Genomic DNA, 21,811 nt, shown 5'->3' with positions numbered 1-21,811 from the left:
CCCAGCCACAGCTCACTTTCAAGCTACCCGACGCTCTGGGCCGCACGCGGTTCTTTGTGCACAAGGTTCTTTGTGCCGGGACCACTTTATTAGCTGCCGGTGCTCAGCCAGGGGAGGAAACGGGACCGGGCTCCGCCTACAGGCTGGCCTCGAAGCCGGCCATCACCGAGAAGCGCATGCTCGGCCTTTCGCGCGGCCGCAGCAGGCAGATGGAGCTGGGGAAGCCGCGCAGGCGCAGGCAGCTCGTACCCATATCTGGGGCGATGCTCAGCCGCGCATGCGTGATGACGTCCTGCCGCTCCCTCGTGAGGCTGTCGAACACGTGGCTCTCGTTGGGCGACAGCTGCTAGAAGGGCAGAAGCCAGAAGTTGGCAGGATAGATCGACGGCGGAGCGACTGGGCCAGTGCCACCCGCCAGCTTGGACTTAAGGACTTGAAACGTCATCCAGCCGGGCGTCGTGGGGCACACATCTGTCATCCCAGCACTTGGAAGGCTGAGGCAGGAGGGTCACTAGTTTGAGGCCAGCTGGGCGCTACATAGTGAGTTCAAGGCCAGCCTGAACTACAGAGCGAGCCTTGTTTCAAAAAGACAGACAAAAAAACTCCCACAAAAACAAGGCCAGCCTGAACTATGTAGAAAGACAGTCTCAAAAAAAAACTTTTTTTTAATAGAGGTATACAATGACAACTTGGCTTAGAAGTCCGTTGGCAGGAAAAGATGCTCAAATAATACTGGCATGAGTATTCAGGGTCTCAAGATGGAGCCGGGGCTGGCCTCCAACTCACAGTGATCCTCCTGCCTCAGCCTCCTGACTGCTGAGATGACAGAGGTGTGCCACCACGCCCAGCCCATAGTGTTTGTTGTGTTTAGTAGTTAAAGTGGACAAGTCAAAAGGATGGGGCGGTTGGCTGACATGTCTCCATGGTGACAGGGCCAGCACGTGATCCCCGGTGGCCCCACCCCTCCTCTTAGCACACACATAACTTTAATAAAATCTACCGGTGTGCTGGTGCACGCCTGTCATCCCAGGACTCTGGGAGGCTGGGGCAGGAGGGTCACAAATTGAGGCCCAATCTAGGCAGCTTAGTGACTTAGCCAGACCCTGTCTCCAAATGAAATAGTTAAATAAGTTCAGTGCAAAGGCCCTGGGTTCGGCCCCCGGCACCTTGAAATAGAAAAACTGTTAGAAATGCAGAAGTGAGGGAAATTTCGTGACTTTGCACTCGGATCCAGACACCGCAGCAGCGGCTCCTCACCCCCAGTCCCACCCACCTTCGTGACCGGAAGCAGCGGCTTCCACTTCGGGGCTGGAAGGAGCCACTTCCGCTTGGCCGCCTCTGCCTCCTCCTGCGTGGTGAGGACGCAGCCGTCCACCTTGCAGTTGTCTGGAGAGTTGCCTATGGGAGGAAGGGACACTGTGTGCCACGCCTGTCCCCTGTGGCGTCCGCCTGCTAGCACATCCGGCTCTTTAATGAGGTCCAAAATGCAGCAAATGCCAGGCAAGGTGACACACAACTGTGATCCCAGCATTTGGGAGGCTGAGACAGGAGGATCAGAAGACCACAAGTTCGAGCCTAACCTGGGTAACTTGTGGCAATCTTAGCAAGATCCTGTCTCAAAAGAAAAATACAAAATGGGCTGGGGATTTAGCTCAGAGGCACAGTGCCTACCTGGCAAGTACGAGGTCCTGAGTTAGATCCCTAGTACGAAAAAAATAATAAAAATACCCACAAAAGGCTGGTGGTGTAACTCAGTATGAAGGCTTTGGGTTCAATCTCCAGTACCACATAAGTAAATAAATGAATAAATAAATAAAATAAAGCAATGTTCCAAAAGCAAGCCCAAACCACCAAGACTTCTTAAAATAATACTATGATGATGAACCTTGTGGTTGGTGTATGTTGTACCTTAATATAATACTAATAATTGAATAAAGTCATGATTTGCCTGATAATTAAGTCAGTCTTCCAAATTATGAATATAAACTGCCACATTCATTATAGAAAAGAGATAAACAATCACATGATACCCAATCCAGTACTTACAAAAATGGCACCTAAATTATAGAAATTTAGTGACCTTGTTTGAATTTTCTTTTTGGTTTGTTTTGTTGTTTTGTTTTCGAGACAGGGTCTCATTGTGTGGTTCAGGCTGACCTTGAACTCACAGCGATCTTCCTGCCTCAGCCTGCCAAGTGCTGGGGTCACAGGTGTGTGCCACCAGCCCTGGCAACCTTTCTTAATTTAATGACCCATGTATATATCTCATATCAGAGTAAATACGGAATAGCTGGGTTGCTTATCCATTTTTTTTTTTTGAACCAGTGGAAGATTCGTGGTTTTAAAGATGTGTAGAAATGGTTGCCCCTGCCTGAAACACCTGCTAGGAGTCCTGTCCCCAGCCGGGCCAGCTCCCTGCTCCCAGCCTGGACACTTTGCATCTGGGAAAGTGGGTTCAGATGGAAACCACAGGGTACTGAGTGCGAAGGCAGACACAGGTCCTCGTGCCCCGCCCCATGGGACACCCTGCCTTCGGAACAAGCACCTTACCCCAGTTCTAGGTGCTTCCCATGGCCCAGCATTTACCTTTAAAATGTGTAGTGTCGATTTCGATTTGAGTCATAACCCCAGGTTGGGCCAGCCAGAAGACGGCCCATTCACACCCTGGAACTAGGAGAAGGCCGTTCTCGTCGGTCTGGGATTAAAAGCAGAGGAGGGGATAGTTACTGGCCACACGAACAGCTAACTCCTCTCTAGCGCCTCCCTACCAGTCACAAGTTCGCACAAAGCCTCATATTAAAAAGTATGCAATAGTTAAATCCCCGGGACCCCCCCCACACCCCCAAAAAAGTTCCACATTAAAATGACAGACACGGAAATGCAGGCCTACAATTCCAGTACTCTGGGAGGCTGAGGCAGGAGGATCCCAAGTTTCAGCCCAGCCTGGGCAACTTAGTGACTTAGGGAGACCCTGTCTCAAAGTTTAAACATTTCAAAAGGGCTGGGGATGGAGCTCAGTGTGAAGGCCCTGGGTTCAATACCAGTATCATGCACCAAAAAATTAACTCATATTTTTACTTCCAAATCTACCAGAAAATTTGCTCATAGCTTTTGTATCATTAAACTATAGATTCTTTTGTTTCTTTATTGAAGAAACAGAGGGATTTTCCAGAAATGTGTTGGAACAGCTGGTGATGGGCAGAAAGTGTGATAGAAACAGTGGGAAATTTGGAAATGTGGATGATAGTAATAAGCAATTAAAACAAAACAGAACAAAAAAACAATACCTAAGAGGTTTCTAAAAAAAAAAAAAAGAAGCTTCCTTGATATAAAATTAAGAGAAAAATGTGTTTAAAATACTTTTTTGTTGTTGATCTTATTGCTTTGGTTTTTTGGTTTTTTTTTTTTTTTGGTACCAGGGATCGAACTCAGGTCCTTGCACTTGCAAGGCAAGTGACAGAACCACTGAGCTAAATCCCTAACCCTAAATCTCTCAGAGTCAGAGGACAGAATCCCTAGCCAGACATGGTAGCACATACCTGAAATCCCAGCACTCAGGAGACTAAGGCATACATAGTTGAAGGCCAGCCTGAGCTACATAGTGAGACCCTCTCTCAAGGAAAACAAGAGAGAAAGAGAAAGACAGACAGGCTTCCGGCATGACAGTGTGAGGCACTCTCCCTGCTGACCTGCACCCCTGAGAAGCTAGTGACAGGATGAAAAACACTTCAAGTCTCTGAAAACAGTCCTGAGGGCACACAGCAAATGAAGCAACATTTATTCAAGGATGTCTGCTAAGACTCAGCAGTTAACTATCAGTAACATGAACACACACAAACTACGTGACCATCTCAATCAATGTAGAAAAAGCATTTGACAAAATCCAACACTTTTTTTTTCATGTCTTTTTTGTATGTGTGTGGTACTGGGAATCGAACTCAGGACCTTGCACTTGTGAGGCATATGTGGTGCCACAGAGCTAAATCCCCAGCCCAAAATCCAACACTTTTTCATGATGAAAACACTCAACAAAACAGGACTAGAGGGAATTTTCATCACCTGATAAAGGGCACTGTAATGCCTTGTGTCTGATGGCCCCCCAAAGCCTCATCTGGTCTTAAGTGGGGCTTTCTAAAAGGTGGCTTACACTAGCAAGTGTGATTGATTCATGGTGCAGGGCTAGGCCGGAGAGCACTGGGATAAGGGCGTGAGTGCTGTGGGCCTAAGTAGTCTGGATGGGATAAAAGGGGCAGAAAGAAGCTGTTAGGGTCCCTTGTTGCTTTTGCTGTCTTCTGCTGCCATGAACTGCTGCCCTCTGCCATGTGCCACCCTGCCTTGCTGCGGGCCAACTATGGACTGAAACCTCTACACACTGTGCCCTAAATAAACCTTTCTTCTTTTTTAAAAAAAGTAACTAAGGCATCTATGAAAAGCCACAGGGGATCACATATTTAATGGTGAAAACCTGAGTGCTTTCCCACTGAGATCAGAAATAATACCTGGGGGGCCGGGGATTTAGCTCAGTGGTTCCGGCGCCTGCCTCGAAAGTGCAAGGTCCTGAGTTCAATCCTGGGTACCAAAAAAAAGAAAGAAAGAAGACCTGGACTTCAGCTCCTGCCACTGCTAGTGAATACTGCATGAGAGATTCTAGCCAGGACCATTAATGGAACAGAAAGAACAAGAAAGAGTGAATCCTGATTGGAAAAGGAGAACTAAAACTACTGCTATTCACAGAGAACATGACCTTGTATGCAGAAAATATTTATTCCACTTAAACACTATTAATACAAAAATGTTCAGCAAGGCTAAAGGATACAAGATCAAATTTAACAAAAGAAGTGAGAAGTTATACTCTGAGAACTGCAAAGTATTTTTTTTTTTATTAACGTGTTAATAAAAATACTAATAATGATCCAGCCCCAGGTTTAATGACAAACAGAGGCTGCTCACGATGTGGTTTTTTCCCCCCCACATTGATAAAAAATAGCTGCTGCATAAGCATGGCAGGGACATGGAGATTTTCAGGTTGATTCATAGTAGAAACCAGACTTAATAGGAAGCATTCAGATAAAAACTAGGCAAGTTCACAGACCCATGAGTTCAAGGACACCACTCGGCTGAAGCCAGAACAGTGCCTCTCAGACTAAAGACCTACTTGTTGCTGCTATTATTTCCCTATCTGTTATGGGTGAATGCTTTTATAGCATAAAAGAAATTAGTCAGTAGACAAGCTTAAACAATGATGTACCAAGATGCAAACCCTGATTGATTATTAAATTCATCAGACACAAAAGTTGCCTTGTGGCATTGCTGTGATCCAAGCACACCCATGTTTACAGTGGTACAACTCATAACAGCTAAAGCTCAGAAGTGGGGGGCCAGGGATTTAGCTCAGTGGTTCCACCACCTGCCTCGAAAGCGCAAGGACCTGAGTTCGATCCCTGGTACCAAAAAAGAAGAAGCGGGCTATGTCCATCAGGAGCTGAATGGATAAAGCAACTGTGGTATTTACACACCATGGAGTACTACTCTGCCATAAAGAAGGATAAACGAGTCATTTGTAGGAAAATGGATGCACCTAGAGACCATAATGTTAAGTGAAACAAATCAGACACACAGCTTAAATATCGCAAGGCTTCTCTTATGTGAGAAATCCACAGTATAAACAAATTAAGAGCAAAATAAAAGATCGCTGACAGGAAACAGGGAGATAGGCGGGAAGGGACTAAGAGATGAAGTCGGCAGAGAGGAGACACAAAAAGAATCCAGCTGTGTTCCATCCGTGCACCAACTGCTCATGGTGAGTGCGGTCATGTACTGGCTCTCAGACTCCCGTCTGTGCCTGCCAGGCCAACAGCAGAAAGCAGCCTGTTTGAGAAGAGCCCTGCCCAGTCTCCCAGAGTCCACACTGTCCCTCTGCTTTCTGCCTGAGAATGCATTTGCACAGCCACAGTTGGAGAGCAAAGGTGTGCAGTGAGGCCAGTGCGGTGGCGCACACCTGGAATCCCAGCACTCTGGGAGGCTGAGGCGGGAGGCTCACCAGTCAAGTCTAGCCTGGGCAGTTTAGCAAGGTCCTGTCTCAAAAGTGGGCTGGGGATTATAGTTCAGTACAAAGGTCCTGAGTCCAGTCCTCAGTACTGGGGGGAAACCAATGCCCAGAGTGCCAGGGTCAAGTGTCCCAGCAGATGCCCTTGTGTGGCCAGGCCTACAGCGCAGGCTCCTTCCTGTCCCCAAGAAGGGGCACTGTCCTTCAGGGTGGCAGGCATACCTCAGCAATGGCACCGAACTCCTCAGAGCTGGCTGCAGTTCCTGTCCTCACCCCTCGCTGTGGGATCGCCAGCAGTCTTTCTGCAGTCAGAGGGACATGCAGGTTAGGGCTGGGGTGCAGACTCACAGAGATGAGGCCCTGTCAGGGCGCCACATGGCCTCCCCATTTCACCAGCAGTGCTAAATGTCGCCGCTGAAGTCACAGCACAGATGACCTCAGGGACAGACACTGTGGCTCCTCCACGTCTAACACACAAGTGATTTCAGAGGCCGGGTGAGGTGCTCAATGCTACATTTGCTCATCAAAATAGTAAATATTGGGGCTGGGGATTTAGCTCAGTGGTTTTGCCCCCTGCCGCACAAGCTCAAGGACCCAAGTTCGACCCCAGTACCAAAAAAAAAAAAAGTAAATATCATCTCCAAGTTAGGCCAAACCAACAGGTTGATCGCATCACCTGAGTTCTCAGGAGTCACCGTGAGGCTGGAACCCTGGGCATCAGGGCCGGAACCACCGCTGACTCCAGCCACAGCCCTGGGATAGGACTGGACTCCAGAGGTTCAGAAAAGGCAGTGCTCAGACCCTTGTCAGGCTGCCACAGTTTGTCATGGTCATTTCCTGCATCTCACTGGCTGTCACTTACCTTCCAGGTCCCCCGGCACCCATGAGGGCAGGGCCTGCTCCTCCCTGCCACCCCTCACGGTACCGTGCACCTAGCACTTCCGGGATAAATTTCTCCTCTGACCTGATTTATCCTAAGCACAGGGTAACACATGTACAAGGTGCAATAGCAAAACACGGTGTATGTTAGAAAAAAATTCATTACAGTAGAAGACACCCTGCCACAAACCCCCTCAATGTCTTCCCCCTCCATTCAGACACACACATCCCATTGCTCTTGCTACGTTTGGCGGCTGCTCCGGAGTCCTCTTCCCTATGGGTCTTTACAAGGTGTGATAAAAAAATATGATGACTGCTGCTGCTGCTGCTGAGGGCCATCCAAAAGAAGAGCAGCCTTGTAAAAACACGGCGCTGTGTCCTCATCACCTTAGTCACCAGATCTGGCACCCTGTGACTCCTGGCTCTTCCCCAGAGTCACAATGACCAGGAAAGGGAGATGTTTTGAATCCATTCAGGACATGGAGGCAGCCAGGACAGCACAGCTAAAGACCCTCAGGAAATAGGACTCCAGAGCTGCTGCAGGAAGTGGCAAGGATGACGGGATGAGTATATTCAAAGCCAGAGGAGGATTTTGAGGGGGATTCCTGGCAATGCATCTTTTATAAATTTTTTAATTTATTCAGAAAATATCCACCATATTTCTGATTGCCCACTGTACAACTGCACACATTTCTTAACCAATTCAAAGGCCAACATCACATGATGCCAAGGAAAGGAATAAACATACAGCAGTGCTGAGGGAGCCTGCATGATCTGTGGTGGTCATGGCTTCCTGCACCCGGGCTATGGGCATCTGTGACCCTCTCTCCCACGTTCTCTGTCTCTGGCTTGTTAGAGCTGCCTGTGGGGATCTGCACCCCACCAAGGACCGTGACCCAGGCATGTGAGCAAACAGATCCCTCCTCCGGGCCACAAGGGAATATGTGTCACCTTGTCTGCCAGGGAGGGGCCGGGGCCACACGGTTGGTGAAGCCAGGGCCGGACACCAGGGGCTGACGGATGCTCATTTAAGCCACACCCCAATACACAGGCACCAACTCCCATCTTGGGGACCCTGGTGTCACCTTTCGAACACATCAGCTGGATCCTGGCATGAGGAGACACCTACGGAGAAAGGCCCCTGCTTCAGCCTCCTGGACCCTTGAATCTGCTCCAATGGAGACATGTGCAGCTGAATGTGCGGTTACTGCTTACAGTCACTGAGTTCCAGGATGATTAGTTACTCAACAAAAGCGAACGAGAGACTGCCTGGGACACTGTCAGTCTCAGGAAGCATCTTTTCCTTCTGCCACAAAAACCAAGAAATTCTCACTTCCCCTGCTCCTCTGTCCCTAAATGAAAAGCTACCACGGTCGGCTGTGCAGATTGGTACAGTTCTTTGGATTTGTACAGTGTACCACCTGTGTCCTCAACATGGCAGACTGGCCCCCAGGCTCTGAGTGGGGTCAACTGCCCTCTGACCGGCTTCCATGACAACAGCAGCGGTAGCCTAGCAACAGCCTCTGAGCAGGAGGGATGGGCAGGCCCATCTGCAGCCTGATTCCTGGGCTTTGTTCTCTGTCTTTCCTGTGCTCCCGGAGTTCTCTCTGCAAACTCCTTTCTGTGTGCATTTGCCAGGCTCTGACCTTCCTGCTCCCAGGAGGCCTGGCTCAGGGCCCTGAAAGGAGCAGCTCCCGCGCACCTCTCCAGGCTGCTGCCTGCCCTGGGCAGATGGGACAGGCAGGAGTTTGGGACCCAGAGAGAAGCCCCCTCCTCCACCCACCCCCACCACTGCCCCAAAGTTCAAGGTCCCTGGGATCCCAGAAGTGAAGCCTGTGCTTTGCTCTCGGGGAGCATGCTCAGACCCTCACAGCCTGGCCTCACCCAGGGATCTCACAGCTCGGGGACACCAGTCCTCGCCCCCACCTTGTTCTTTCTGCATCTCTCTCTGCTTCTGCCTCTTACAAGCACGCATGCATGCACATGCACACGGGCACACATACGTCCACACACACACTCCTTCCACAAGAGCTTCCGTGAGCATCTGGTGCGCACACCCGGCAGTGCTGCCGGCCTCCCACACGGCTGTCCCCACTGGCGCCCCCCAAGGGCAGCAGTGCGACGCCACAGAGCCAAGCCCAGGCGCCCAGCTCTCAGCCTCCACCGCGCCCCCTCCGGAGCCTCACAGGGGAGAGTTGGGGCCCAGCTGGTCAGCAAGGTGAGCAGGGCGAGGCTGCCAGGGCCTCCTGGGAGACAGAGGCAGGGGACACTGGGCCTGTCACATAGCCTGGTGCACATCTGCGCCCTGTCTCCAAGATGAGGGAAAGGAGTTCACTAGGGACCCTGAGTGGAAAGGGAGAACTGGGGGTCACTGTGCAGGCCCCTGGGGTTCCCGCTCCACAGGGGCTGCACCTAGAGATTCAGCAAACAGAGCCAAGCTGGCAGGAGGGCACTCCAGTCAGGCCATGAGGGGCTGTGCTAGGGTCCTGCCAGCATCCTCTCTCTTGCTGCCCCTCGGAGAGAACCACGTGGGAAAGAACAGAGTGGACTTGGGCCCAGACAGTGAGACACCAAGGCATGAGTGCAGAAAATGCTGAAAAACCACAGGGAAGCCAGGTGCGGTGGTGCACACCTGTCATCCCAGCACTGGGGAGGCTGAGGCAGGAGGATCGCTGGGAGTTCAAGACCAGCCAGGACAACAAGATGAGAACCTCTTTCAAACAAAACAAAAAAGAAAGAGACCACACACACACACACACACACACACAGAGCAACTCGGTTTTGGCTGTGATGCTGAGTTCAAGGACCCAGCTAGACCCTGCATAAATTTATGACCCTCAGATGCCTCGAGGTAATAAATATTTCAATCTTGGGCCCCTAGTTTGGGGTATTTTGTTTCACAGCAATAGATAACTAATACATCTATCGAGGACCTTAGGATAAGCAAACAACACCCTTTATTCCAGAGTAAAGTTTAGAGAATTTATTTTTGTATTCTTGAAACCTGGGTTTGAAGCAAAGCAAGGTCGGTTCTACTTGCACACTAGTGAACAGGAGGCTACATTCTGGGGTAATTTATAGGTGCACGGGCCTCTCCGTATACAGGTGGCTGTCTTCCATATGGGAAGTAAGAGGCGGACTGTGCTGGCTGACCCCACGGCCACCGCTCACAACCTCGCGGAAAGGCGCTATTTCACGGTTGGGGCAGACGGGCGTGTGGGAGAGCAGAGGTGAGCGGTATCGCCACGGTGACACCTGCTGCAGTGCAGGTAATAAGGCTTCACTCAGAAACAGCACCCAGTCATGCTGGTTTGAGCCCTCTTAGGCGCCCCGAATTTCGGGGTTCAGGCAGGGGCTGGGGTGCCCCGAGGCAGCCAGCCCGGCTCACATGCTCTCCTTGTCGAACTCGCACATAAAGTACATGGTGATGTGGCAGGCCACGTCGTTCCAGCCCCCAGAGGCCACCATCTCCACGCAGTCCTCCTCGTCGTAGGCGTTGTTGGGCTCCCCACTGCGCCACTTGCTGAAGGTCTGCATGGGGGAGCGGTCGGAGTACACGAAGGCGCCCTCGCGCTCTAGGTCGTTGATGCCGATGAAGACGCGGGCCAGGCCGGCCTGCACCAGGTAGGCGGCCATCAGCCCGTTGGCCGCCTCGTCCTTGGGCATGCCCAGCGTGCCCCCGCGGCCCTGGCACGCCAGCTGCGCGTCAGCGTAGCGCTTCTCCTCCTTTACCAGCAGGTAGATCTTGCTGTCCGTCTCGCGCACGCCGGCGACAGCTGCGGGGGAGGGCAGGGCTGAAAGGCAGTGCTGGCAGCTCGGTGATCACACTTACCACACCGCGGTGCGCGCGCACGCGGCAGCGGGGCCCACGCATGCACGCACGCGGCAGGGGGCCGCGGAGGCGGAGGCTGGGGAGGGGAGGCGGGAGGGTGGCCCGGAGCCCCACCTACCGTTTTTGATGAACTTTAACTCAGTGGTCAGCTGGGTGACCTGGTTGTCCATCTCACCGATGGCCTTCCTGAGCTGGCTGCACTCGCACGGGAGGCCTGTGGGGGCCGGGCGTGACACAGAGGGGCATCAGGGGAGAGAGCACCCCCCAGGGGCATCGGTCTATTCCACACCACACAGGGGCGGGCCGACAATTTCATGCTTACCCTAGGGGCACAGAGAGGCAGTGGGTAGCTGCCAGGGTCAGCAGGGGTGGTGGGGAAACACTCTGCTTATATTAAAGATGGCAGTGAGAGACAAGAGGCCACGAATCCCCCTCAAGTCCTCCCCCTCTCTTTGAGCACACTCATCCCATTGTCCTTGCCGGTTTCTGCAGCAGCTCTGGAGTCCTCTTTCCTGAGGATCTTCATGAGGTCTGATCAAAACTACAGTGAATGCTGCTGCTACTGAGTTCCATACAACAGGCTTGTAAAAACATGACGCTCTGTCCTCATCCACCTTAGTCATTGATCTGGCGCTGTGTGAATTCTGGTTCTTCCCCAAAGTCAGAATGACCATGAAAGGGAGGCGTTTTGAATCCATTCAGGACATCGAGGCAACCAGGACAGTGCAGCTAAAGACCCTCAGGAGGGCTGGGGATTTAGCTCAGTGGTTTCGCCGCCTGCTTCGCAAGCACAAGGACCCGAGTTTGATCCCCGATACCAAAAAAAAAAAAAAAAACCCTCAGGAGAAGAGGACTCCAGAGCTGCTACAGGAAGTGCCAAGTATGATGGGATGAGTGTGTTGGAAGAGGGGGAGGATTCTGAGGGGGTTCTTGGCAGTGTGTCTTTTACTGTAATGATTTTTTCTTTATTTAAGCAGAACGTATTCTTCACTGTACTTTATATGTTAAGTGTTGCTTGGCTACAATGGGAAGACAGTGGGGTGCAGGGTGGGAAGGGATGCAGAGAGGATGTGGAGGCCTCAGGGTAGCCATTGGGGGAGCCCTGGGAGAGGCTAAGGGTGGTGTTAGAGGACATTCCCCAGGGCACCTGGGGAAATGGAGGCACGCCCTGCTGCAGCATGCCGAGTCGGGAGGCCAAGGCAAGGGACCCGTGGCTAACCACTGGGACCTCCAGGAGCTGCAGAGGGACTCAGTGGTCCTCCCCTGTATACGCACAGCACTGGACCTTTCAGCTGGATGGGGCAGAGCTGCAGGGACACAGGGGCCCTGGGGGAGGAGCAGCCAGGGAGCCCGGGAGTGAGGGTGAGTGCTTTTGAGCTGGCTTGGCTTGTTTTTTATTGCTGTTTTTCATTTGGGTTTGGTTTCATTTGTTTTCCAGTACTGTACTGGGACTGAGTTCAAAGCCTTCACATTGGGCTATATCCTCAGTCTGTTTTTATTGACTTAAAAAAAATTTTTTTTTTTTTTTGAGATGGAATCTTGCTCTGTAATCCAGGCTGGTGTTGAACTCACTATGTACCCCAGGCTGGCTTCAAATTTATGGCGATCCTCCTGCCTCAGCCTCCCAAGTGCTGGGATTACAGGCATGCGCCACCACACCTGGCTCTAATGGTTACATTTTCCAAAGCACAATTTTAGTCTGTTTCACTAAAACTCCTTTTACCCTGTCTGCCATACCTGGTTCTCCGTTGGGGCCGGGGGGTCCTACGTCACCCATCTCACCTTTGTCACCTGAAAGAAAAGCAGAATCTGCATCACCAAGCAGAGGCCATGCAGCCCCTGGGTTACAAAGGTAAGTTCGGCATTTCTTTCATTTACCCTGGCTCTGTGAACCTGTCATGGGACTAGAGGGACCACCGGATGATCACCTAAGGGGGCACTGCAGGCGGCATAGTGTGTAAAGGGCCAAGATGCCAGGAGTCCAGCCCAATCTCCTAATGGACAGGACCAGCCTTGATATTCCTCCACTTATAAACATGGGGATGAAGGTGGGCATGGTGGTGCATTTAGCACTTGGGAGGGTGAGGCAGGAGGATCTCACCTAGTTTGAGGCCAGCCTGGGGCACCTAGTGAGTTCCCAGTCAGCCTGAACTAGTGAGACTCTGTCTCAAAAGAAAAAAAAGAATCACATTGCAAATACCTTTAGCACCGATTGGACCAATTTTCCCATGGCGACCTACAACACCTTTCTGTCCTTTGTCCCCCGGGTCTCCTGCAGAAAACGAGATCACGGTTGGTTGTTGCACAGGTGACCAAACACCACACCGCTACTCACCTTCACACACGGTGACCCCGTGCACACCTTTTTATTATACACACGAAGAACTTAAAAATACCACAGTGCTTCTTCCCTTCAAGGACACGTAGGAGACCGCCCTGGACAGCTCCTCGAAGGCCAGGCTCCTTAGCAAAGAAAGGCACTGCCCCTAAGAGCCGCACCACCAAGGACAGAGCTGCTGGAGGCACCGAGTCCCTAGCAACCTCCCCTGGACTGCTGGGGGGGCTGGGTCCTCACCAGGGCAGTGACCCCACCCTCTTGGCTCGGCAGTGTCAATGGAGATCTGACGGGGACCCCGGAGTGGGGCCTGAGCTCCTGCAGATGTCCAGGAGCAAGGGTGGGGCACGGAGGGCCTGGTGCACCAGCCCCAGTGCGGTGCAGAGTGAGGGCACCGATCCCAGTTCATCCTAATGGCACTCACAGGCTCAGATGCTGACGGCAGCTGCTCTGTGTGGGAGCCATGTTGCCCACCCAGGCCAGGCAGCCCCTCCTGGGTCCGCCCGGGGCACAGCCTGTGCGTGGCCCAGGGAGCCAAGCTGCCCAGACCCACCTCCACCCTACCCTCAGATACAATGGGAGCTCAGCCTCGCAGTCCCCACTCCCCACTGGATCCAAGCAGAGGGTGCCACCCAACTTGGCGCGGAGTCCCCTCCTCTATGCACACAGTGGCTCCTGACACCCACAGAGCAGCTCTCTGCCCTGGAACCAATCAGCACACAGACCTGGGCCTGGAGACCTCTGCCCCAGCTGGGGTGGTTCATACTGCAAAGATGTCCCGAGACATTAAACTTCAAACTATTTTTCAAGCTGGGCATGGTGGTGCACACCTGTAATCCTAGCACTTGGGAGGCTAAGGCAGGAGGATCAACATGAGTTTGAGGCCAGCCTAGTGAGTTCAAGGCCAGCCTGGACTACATAGCAAGAAGTAATAAAAGTAATCATATCCTAAAGAGGATAGCTATCACTTACTGAGCACTTGCTGTTTACTATGTAGTTATTCACATGAATGATCCAGCTTCTCTACATGTATGATCTAGTTGCTACACACATGTCCTAATTCCTTTGTCCCTGTGCTCTAGCCCCTTTACATACATGATCTGGTCCCTTACACGTGTCCCAGCTCCTTCACATCTATGACCCCTCTCCTTTGCAGGCATAGTCTGATCACAGTACACTCCCACAGGGCCTTTGGAATTGCACCCTTCTGCTGACTCGGAAAGGGAGCACCTCCATCCAAACCCGTCCATGCTGGCCCCTCTGCCACGCCACCATCACCGTTGTGCTGGATGTGCACACAGGAACCTAGGCCACGGCAGCCCCATGTCACAGCCCGGGCTCAGGGTGGCCAGGAGCCATCTGGCCCCTCAGTCTCCATAGCCTCCACCGCTGCCCCCAGCCCGCAGACAGGGACAGGAGCTGCAGGTACCTTTCTCTCCCGTAGGACCGACTCTTCCAGGCCGTCCTGGGGCGCCTTTGTCCCCCTTCTCTCCCAAGTCCCCTGTGGAAGAAGTCACAGCTGCTGAGCACTGTTCTGGCTGGCACAGGACTCAGGGCACCCTAGGCACAGCGGGAATCAGCAAGGCCCCACGTGTGGTACAGCTCACCAGGCCCCTCCCTTCCCACTGCTGCCAGGACCACCCTTGCCCCTCCGCAGGGTCCTCATGAGGCCTCAGGCTGCTGGAGACCAGTGGGTGCCCACACCCCACTCTAAGGAGAAGTCACCAGGTACAGCAGATGGAGGGGTGAGTAACCCATCGAGACACCCTGCAATGTGGGCTACAAAGAGGTGCATGGAGGGGCTGGGGCTGCAGGAGCTCCTTCCCAGCCTCCCTGCCCCCAGTCTAGTGCTTACCAAACTGATCTTCCTAAAACACAAAACATTAAATCAGATTATCTTTTTTTACATTTTTCCCTTCTCAAAAGACATAAAAAACCATCAGTGGGGCCAGGTATGGTGGCGCACACCTGTCAGCACTGGGGAGGCTGAGGCAGGAGGATCTCTGTGATTTCAAGGCCATCTTGGGTTGCACAGCGAGGAACTACCTCAAAAGCAAAACACCACCACCAATGGCTAAATTTAACCATAAACAACATCCAGGTCCTCCTGGATGTCAACTTTCTCTAATCCAGATCTTCTCTTGTTCTGCCTTTGATCCATCAGTGCACTTGGCCAGGTTCTGCTTTCTCCCTTGGACTTGCTGTTCTCTGGTGACTGGAGTTTGTGCTACATCACAGCCATTGTTATGTGGCCTGGCCTCCCTACCTGGGCTGGCCCCAGCCCCTCTGCACACCTCTCCCTATGCAGAGCTACACAGAGAGGGAGTGTGTGTGTAGACCTGTGAATCATGTAAGTCAACATTTCAGTGAACTTTATATTCTGTGCTCTGACTTGTGAAAGGCTCAATGGCGATAACAGATTACCCAATGAAATCTTCAAACCAGGAAATCTGGCCCAACAGAGGGGACATTGAAGTTAAATTTAAGTAAACAGGAAAACACAAAGTGAGTGCTAACAGAGCCGGAACATCCTGCTGTCACAATGGGTGATGGTCTCAAGCTCCCTGCTGAAGACGCAAGGGTCCACTGTGGGTCTGCTACTTGATCAGCACATGCACATGGCCCTGGGTCTCCCGATGGTTCTCAAACTTTCCCTTATCTTTTAAAAAGAAAATTTTGTTCTAAAATTGAAGAGTATGTGGTGGGTGTGGTGATGCAAGCCTGTAATCCCAGCACTTAGGAGGCTGAGGCAGGAGAATCCTTGCAAGTTCAAGGCCAGCCTGGGCTACATAGTGAGATCCTGTCTAAAAAAAAAACAAAACTAAAATAATCATCATCATCATCATAATAAATAAAAATAAAGAATGAAGCCCAGCAAGATGGCACATGCCTGTAATCTCAGTACTCTGAGAGGTTCAGGCAGGAGAATTTCAAGTTCAAGCCCAGCCTGGACAATTTAGCAGATTTAGTGAGACCTTGTCTCAAAATTTAAAATAAATTTTAAAAAATGGCTGGGGCTCAGTGCAGGGGCCCTGGGTTCAATCCCTAGGGCTGCAAAAATAAAAAAAAAAAAAGAATAAAGAGCTCTCTAGCCAGCATAGGAACACAGGGTGGAGCCTTAGGCAAATTGCTGAATTCTGAGCCTCCTGATCTGTAAAACGAGCCAGACAAGGTCACCATGCCAGGTCCTGGGTTCAGTGCCCACCAATGCCAGGGGCCTCACAGCAGCCACTTTGGACAGGACCCGGCTGGCTTAGAGTCACGCAGGTCCACAGCTGAATTCAGGTGCTGTGCAGCCTAATTGTTGGTGTACAGATGGAGAAACTGAGGCTCGACAGACGAGCAGATTTGCCCTGGGTGTCAGGACTGGAGGGGTCATATGCACCCGTGTTCCATGGCCAGGCTGCAGGAGACCTGGGCCAATCCCTCACTCACCTTTGAGGCCGGGCACCAGGATCTGCACGGAGCAGGCGTCTTCTGCGGCCAGTTGGGGGCGTGCGGGCGGTGGCAGTGACAGGAGGGCCAGGCCGAGCAGCGCTCCCGCGAGGGCCAGGTCACTCTTCATTGCTGGCGCGGGTGCATGGACTTCTGCGGAGGAGCAGACCAGCAGCTACCCCGCCGCCCACGCCCCTCACCACCTCCCACGTCCACGCCGCCCACTGCCCAGGACAGAGCACGGGCAGCCTGCATGGAACACCACAGACGGGACCTCCCCCATAGCTGGGGCAAGAAAACATTGGGAAAAGTGAAAGAATTAAGGACGGCACAGTACAGTGACTGGTGCAAACCCATGTTTAGAGCAGCACAGCTCCTAACAGCTAAATCCTGGAAGGGACCTGTGTGCCCATCAACAGATGAATAAAGAAAATGTGGTACTGGGGCTGAGGATTTTGCTCAGTGGCACCGCGTCTGCCTCGAAAGCACGAGGTCCTGAGTTGGATACCCAGTACCAAAAAAAAAAAAAAAGTGGTATTTACACACAATGGAGTACTACTCTGCCATAAAGGATAAACTTGAGTCAGGTGTAGGACAATGGATACACCTTGAAACCACATTGTTTTGTTTTAGCTCTTTGAGAGAGGATCTCACTATATAGTTCAGGCTGTCCTTGAACTCAGTATGTAGCCCAGGCTGGTCTCGAACTCATGGAGATCCTCCTGCCTCAGCCTTTCAAGGGCTGGGATTATAGGTATACCATACCATGCTCACCCTGCAAGACCACATTGTTAAGTGAAATAAATCAGACACACAAGATTAAATATCACATAGTTTCTCTTATATGAGACACCCAAAGCATAAATAAAATCCAAAATAAAAGACAACAGGAAGTACAGAGATGGACATTTTGCAAAAGAGAAGGGGATCAAGAGAAAGAGGGAGCAGGAAAGAGGAGAAGGAAAGGGACTTAAAAGAATTAAGAAGTGTCATTCACATGCACCGATCTCCACAATGAATATAATCGTGTACTGCAAACACGCACTAATAAAATTAAAATTAAACAAAAAAAGTAAAGAAGGAAACCACTGCCGGGCATGGTGGCACACACCTGTAATCTCAGCACTTGGGAGGCTGAGGCAGGAGGATCAGCTTGAGTTCGAGGCCAGCCTAGGCTACATAGTGAGTTCGGGGCCAGCCTGAACTAAAAGGGAGACCCTGCCTCAAAAAAAAAAAAAAAGACAGAAACCACTGGAAGGGATGGGCAGCTTCGTGGGCCCCAGGAACCCTGGCCTGGCCCTGGCTGCCTGCAGCTTTCCAGGGGAGGAATTCAGTCGTGTAAACGGAGGAGGGCAGCGTGGCCAGGGTCTCCCTAAGAACAACATCCTTATCTCCCAGCACCGGTGGGAGAGGCCAGCTTTGGGGAGAGGGGATTAGGCATGGAATTCCAGGAAGAAATATGCTGTAAGAACTGGAGGAGAGAGGGACTTAAAGTGCCCCACACGAAATGCTGCGATCTCGTTCAGTCCCTGCAGCAGGGCCAGCATCAAAGACAACAGATATCTACGGAGCAATACCTTGAAGCGTTAGGGGGCGCTGGGGTCCTGGCCAACCCGCCACCTATGCCCTCTGCCCCTCTGCCCTTTTTCTCTTTTTCTATTTTGCATTCTGAGACAAGGTCTCACTACATTGATAAGTTGCCCCAGATGGGCTCGAACATGCTACCCTCCTGCCTCAGCCTCCTATAGGGCTGGGATGACAGGGTTACACTCGCTGGATTTCTACCCACAACACATACTGGCGTCTTTACCAGAGCCCAGTTAAGAAGATGCCTCTCCTCTCTCCTCTTTCCACCTCTGGCTGTTTCCCCTGGCACAGAGAATTCTCAGAATCAGGCTTGGGGCGCGGCTGTCTGGTGGAAGCCCGTTATGCACAGCGTGTGCGTGGCTTACAGTGCATCGTTTACTTTTGAGGCTACCACACTGCTTCCCATCTGACAGGACAGCCAGGTCGTGGGCGGGGGTCCAGGCAGGGGCTGCTGCCACGCTGCTCGCCCCACACCGCCATGCTGGGCTCGGGGTCGTGGGCCTCTCCCTGCTGTGATTCTGTCCATCACAGTCTGGAGCCTGCCCGGGAACTCCACAGGCCCCAACTCTGTGATCCCAGGGCGCGGTTGGCAGCAGACTGCATCCCCGCCGGGTGGCACCCGCCTCCCATCTCGTGGCTCAGCCCGCCCAGCCCTGCTCAGAGTTGGGCGATGTCTCCTACCAGGTGCACCCTCTTATGCGCGGGGACGTCCGATCAGCGTCCTCACTGTGGCTGGCCCGCGGGGACACTGCACCGCAGGCTGCATGGCTGCTATTTAGAGGCAGCAGCCCTGGTCCAGCACTGGCGAGCCCTGCCTGCAGCCAGAGCCCTGCTTATCTGCAGCCGCTTCCGGTCCGAGACCTCGGTGTCCTGTGGCTGGCCGGGGAGTGTGGGAACCCAGCCCGGACAAGCTCTCCCTCCTGGCTCTTTCACCTTGCTTTCCTGTTTTCTTTTTCTGGGGCACCAGGGATTGAACCCAGGTCTTCCCACTGAGCTACATCCCCAGGCCTTTTTATTTACAGAGATTACAGGCCAAGCCACCACACCTGGCTTCCTCTCATTCTTTTCCCTGCACTGGGGATGGAACCCAGGGCCTCGAGTATGCTAACCAAGCACGCGACTCCTGAGCTACATCACCGGCCCCTTTTGTCACTTTTTTGCACCAGGGTTCGAATTCAGGACCTTGTGCCTGTGAGGCAGGCATGGCATCATTGAGCTCAATCCCCGGCCCTTTTTCTTTTTTTGGGTACTGGATATTGAACTCTGGACCTTGTGCTTTTGAGGCAGGTGGCAGAGCCACTGAGCTAAACCCCCGACCCCCTTTTGTCATTTTTAATAAGCATGTGCACTGTGGCAATTCTTAAGCATAAAGAACTAATAACAACCACCTGGCAACAGGTTAGCCAGCAATCAATGAAGTGGACATGATTCCTTTCCTTCTTTCCCTCATGGATTTTTCCGGAGGTGGAAAGTGCCTGACCACTGCTTGTGGAGACCTGGCTCACACTGAGACCCAAATTCACCCAGCACCACATGAAGGGGGTGCAAGGGTGTGTAGGGAGTGCACATCACAAGTCTCCTCTTACACTTTAGGGCCAGGGACCTGCCTTAAGAAAGGATGCTTATAAGCCAGGCATGACGCCACAAACCTGTGATCCCAGCACTCTGGGAGGCTGAAGCAGGAGGGTGGAAAGCTGAAGTCCAGCCTGGACAACTTAGCAAGACATCATCTAAAAATAAAAAGTAACAAAAGGGCTGAGGTATAGCCTAGTGTTAAGGTCCTGGGTTCAATCCCTAGTACTGCCAAAAAAAAAAAAATTCAGTAATTGCAACACTGGGCATTTTTGCAGAGAAGTGAAAACATACCTTCACACATAGACCTGTCCACAGACGCTTACAGCAACTATTTGTAGCAGCCCAAAGCAGGAAGCAGCTCCGAGGTCCTCCAACAGGTGAGTGGTTACATAATCTATGAAACCTGCATGCACTGAATCAACTTGGCTCTCAGTGGATTCTGTGCAGTGAAGACCAACCCTGAAGGCTACTTCCTGTTTTCATTTTTTGAGGTTCGCTGGAGTTACCACTGGTACCTAAATGCCCTCAACCTCAGGGGCTCGGGTGGGGCTGTTTATTGCGTAGGTGGCCCGGGGAGGGAGTCAGCTGGATCATGGTGTGAGGCCTATCAGTGAGCTGATGGGTTTAGAGGTGGGTGTGCAGCTGGGAGGCGGAGCCTGGTGGGCAGAGGTGGTTGCCATGGGTGTCGCTCTGCCCAGAGGTGTGAGCTCGACTCACCCACAATCACTGCACCAGACACACATGCTTGTCCATAGCACCACGTGAGGCCCCATCCTGCTCCTTGGAATTCCAGGCCTTGTCCCAGATGAGTTAGGAAGAGAACATGCCAGACCACAGAAGGGCCAAGAGTCGGGCCAGCTTAGGTGCCTGTCAGATGGTGAGAAATGTGGTGTACTACTTGGCCATGAAAAAGCACTGTCACTGGCAGAAAAATGGAGGCACCTGGAGAACATCAGGTTGAGCGAAACAGGCAGACTCAGAAAGAAAACTGTCCCATGTTCTCCCTAAAACACAGAATCCAACAAGACAAGCACAAGGGAGGCTTACTAGATGAGGGAATAAGGAGCTAGGAAGGGGGAGTGGGTGGGAGGAGGTGGATAAACGATCAAAGTATGCCCACCGAAAACCCCAAAACGTGGAGCTTAGGAAGGGGGCGAGGTAATACAATGATTAAAAGTTATGTTTACGTGAAGGGCTTTGTAAACACCAAGAACTCCCTGCTGCGACAGAAGTGGTACCTGGCCAGCATCCAGGGGACTGTATCGAGAACCACTTTCTGGCAGAAAGGATGTTGGACATTGCAGCCGGAGCAGCACCCACTCCACCCCCAGCAGCTGGGAACGGCCCTGCACTGACCCTGCAGACAACACTCCAGTGTGGGCAGCTCTGGCCCGCTTCCTGGGAGTATTTACATTTCCTGGAGATAAGTGGGAAGCTTGGACAGCAGAGCCAGATGAGAACCTTCTGCCTGCGGACGGGAAATCTCCCGGGCCTGTAGACCGGATGAGCCAACCCCCGTCCACCAGGGTGATGCCCCAGCGGCCACAGGTCCTACAGGCTAATTAGGAGGTGCTGAAGAAACGTTTAATAAATAGGTTCAAGCCAGCTGAACCTACATTTATCCCTAAGAGCCTCAAGGGGTGAAACACCCCACTTCCTAGCCTACACCAGTGGGGGACCCCAGCACACCACCAGAGGTCACAGGCTGCCCACAGAGCACACAGTTGTAGCCCAGGCCACCCGAGAAGAGAACCCCTTGGCTAAGGGGGGGTCAGCCATCAGCCTTGGCTAAGAAATAGATTTTCCAGTTGTCGTATCAAAGTATTAGACCAAATTTTTCAAAATCGAGTCAGTCACATGGCTTTCACTAAAGTTAGTATTTTGGTGAAAAAAAGATTTAGGTCCTATAGATACTTTTACCCATTTGGAGTTCCCAGCTAGGTGTGGTGCTGCACATCTGTGCTCCCCACTCTGGAGACTGAGGCAGGAGGACTGCAAAAATCAGACCTGGCCCAGGTACCTCAATGAGGTCCTGTCTCAAAAAGAAAAAAGCTAGGGCCAGCCAGGAGGAGTGCAGTATTCTGCCTTCTCCACCCACCACAAGGCTGGGATCTGAGAAACA

The 21,811-nt window shown here is 52.1% G+C and overlaps 2 protein-coding genes across 6 annotated transcripts; both read right to left on the bottom strand.

The window, feature by feature from the left end:
* Window positions 1-136: 136 nt before the first annotated feature.
* Allc (allantoicase) lies at window positions 137-6,931 on the bottom strand. The gene is made up of 5 exons (XM_087199664.1): window positions 6,909-6,931; window positions 6,269-6,377; window positions 2,587-2,695; window positions 1,274-1,398; window positions 137-343 (listed from the first exon to the last, which is right to left on the bottom strand). The coding sequence occupies exons 1-5, from the start codon at window positions 6,929-6,931 to the stop codon at window positions 137-139; spliced, it is 573 nt and encodes a 190-aa protein (XP_087055790.1).
* Window positions 6,932-9,893: 2,962 nt separating this feature from the next.
* On the bottom strand, window positions 9,894-21,795 carry Colec11 (collectin subfamily member 11). Of its 5 annotated transcripts, none has more exons than XM_087199622.1 (7): window positions 19,764-21,795; window positions 16,528-16,680; window positions 14,522-14,593; window positions 12,958-13,029; window positions 12,495-12,548; window positions 10,876-10,971; window positions 9,894-10,719 (listed from the first exon to the last, which is right to left on the bottom strand). In XM_087199622.1, the coding sequence occupies exons 2-7, from the start codon at window positions 16,655-16,657 to the stop codon at window positions 10,310-10,312; spliced, it is 834 nt and encodes a 277-aa protein (XP_087055748.1). In that variant the 5' UTR covers window positions 16,658-16,680; window positions 19,764-21,795; the 3' UTR covers window positions 9,894-10,309. The 5 variants fall into 5 exon arrangements, with proteins under 5 accessions (XP_087055748.1, XP_004868383.1, XP_087055749.1 ...); XM_004868326.4 differs by lacking the exon at window positions 19,764-21,795 and adding an exon at window positions 18,796-19,728; XM_087199623.1 differs by lacking the exon at window positions 19,764-21,795 and adding an exon at window positions 18,796-19,723 and having other exon boundaries at window positions 9,894-10,701.
* Between the last annotated feature and the right edge of the window lie 16 nt (window positions 21,796-21,811).

This window comes from Heterocephalus glaber, unplaced genomic scaffold, assembly GCF_053883595.1.
Source record: "Heterocephalus glaber isolate CG9 unplaced genomic scaffold, H.glaber_assembly_v1.0 deba00001724, whole genome shotgun sequence".
NCBI lineage: Eukaryota > Metazoa > Chordata > Mammalia > Rodentia > Bathyergidae > Heterocephalus > Heterocephalus glaber.
This window is presented reverse-complemented; position numbering and strand designations above follow the sequence as displayed.

Bases quoted from the DNA above. Each gene is read 5' to 3' on its own strand.
- Allc (XM_087199664.1), bottom strand. From the start codon at position 6,931: ATGGGTGCCGGGGGACCTGGAAG. The intron at 6,378-6,908 runs GTAAGTGACAGC...TCTGCACCCCAG, and splicing joins GGTGCCGGGGGACCTGGAAG to CCCTAACCTGCATGTCCCTC. The intron at 344-1,273 runs GTGGGTGGGACT...CCCTTCTAGCAG, and splicing joins CGCTGCTTCCGGTCACGAAG to CTGTCGCCCAACGAGAGCCA.
- Colec11 (XM_087199622.1), bottom strand. From the start codon at position 16,657: ATGAAGAGTGACCTGGCCCTCGCGGGAGCGCTGCTCGGCCTGGCCCTC. The intron at 14,594-16,527 runs GTGAGTGAGGGA...CTTCTTCCACAG, and splicing joins CCTGGTGCCCGGCCTCAAAG to GGGACTTGGGAGAGAAGGGG. The intron at 12,549-12,957 runs GTATTTGCAATG...CTTTTCTTTCAG, and splicing joins TGGTCCAATCGGTGCTAAAG to GTGACAAAGGTGAGATGGGT.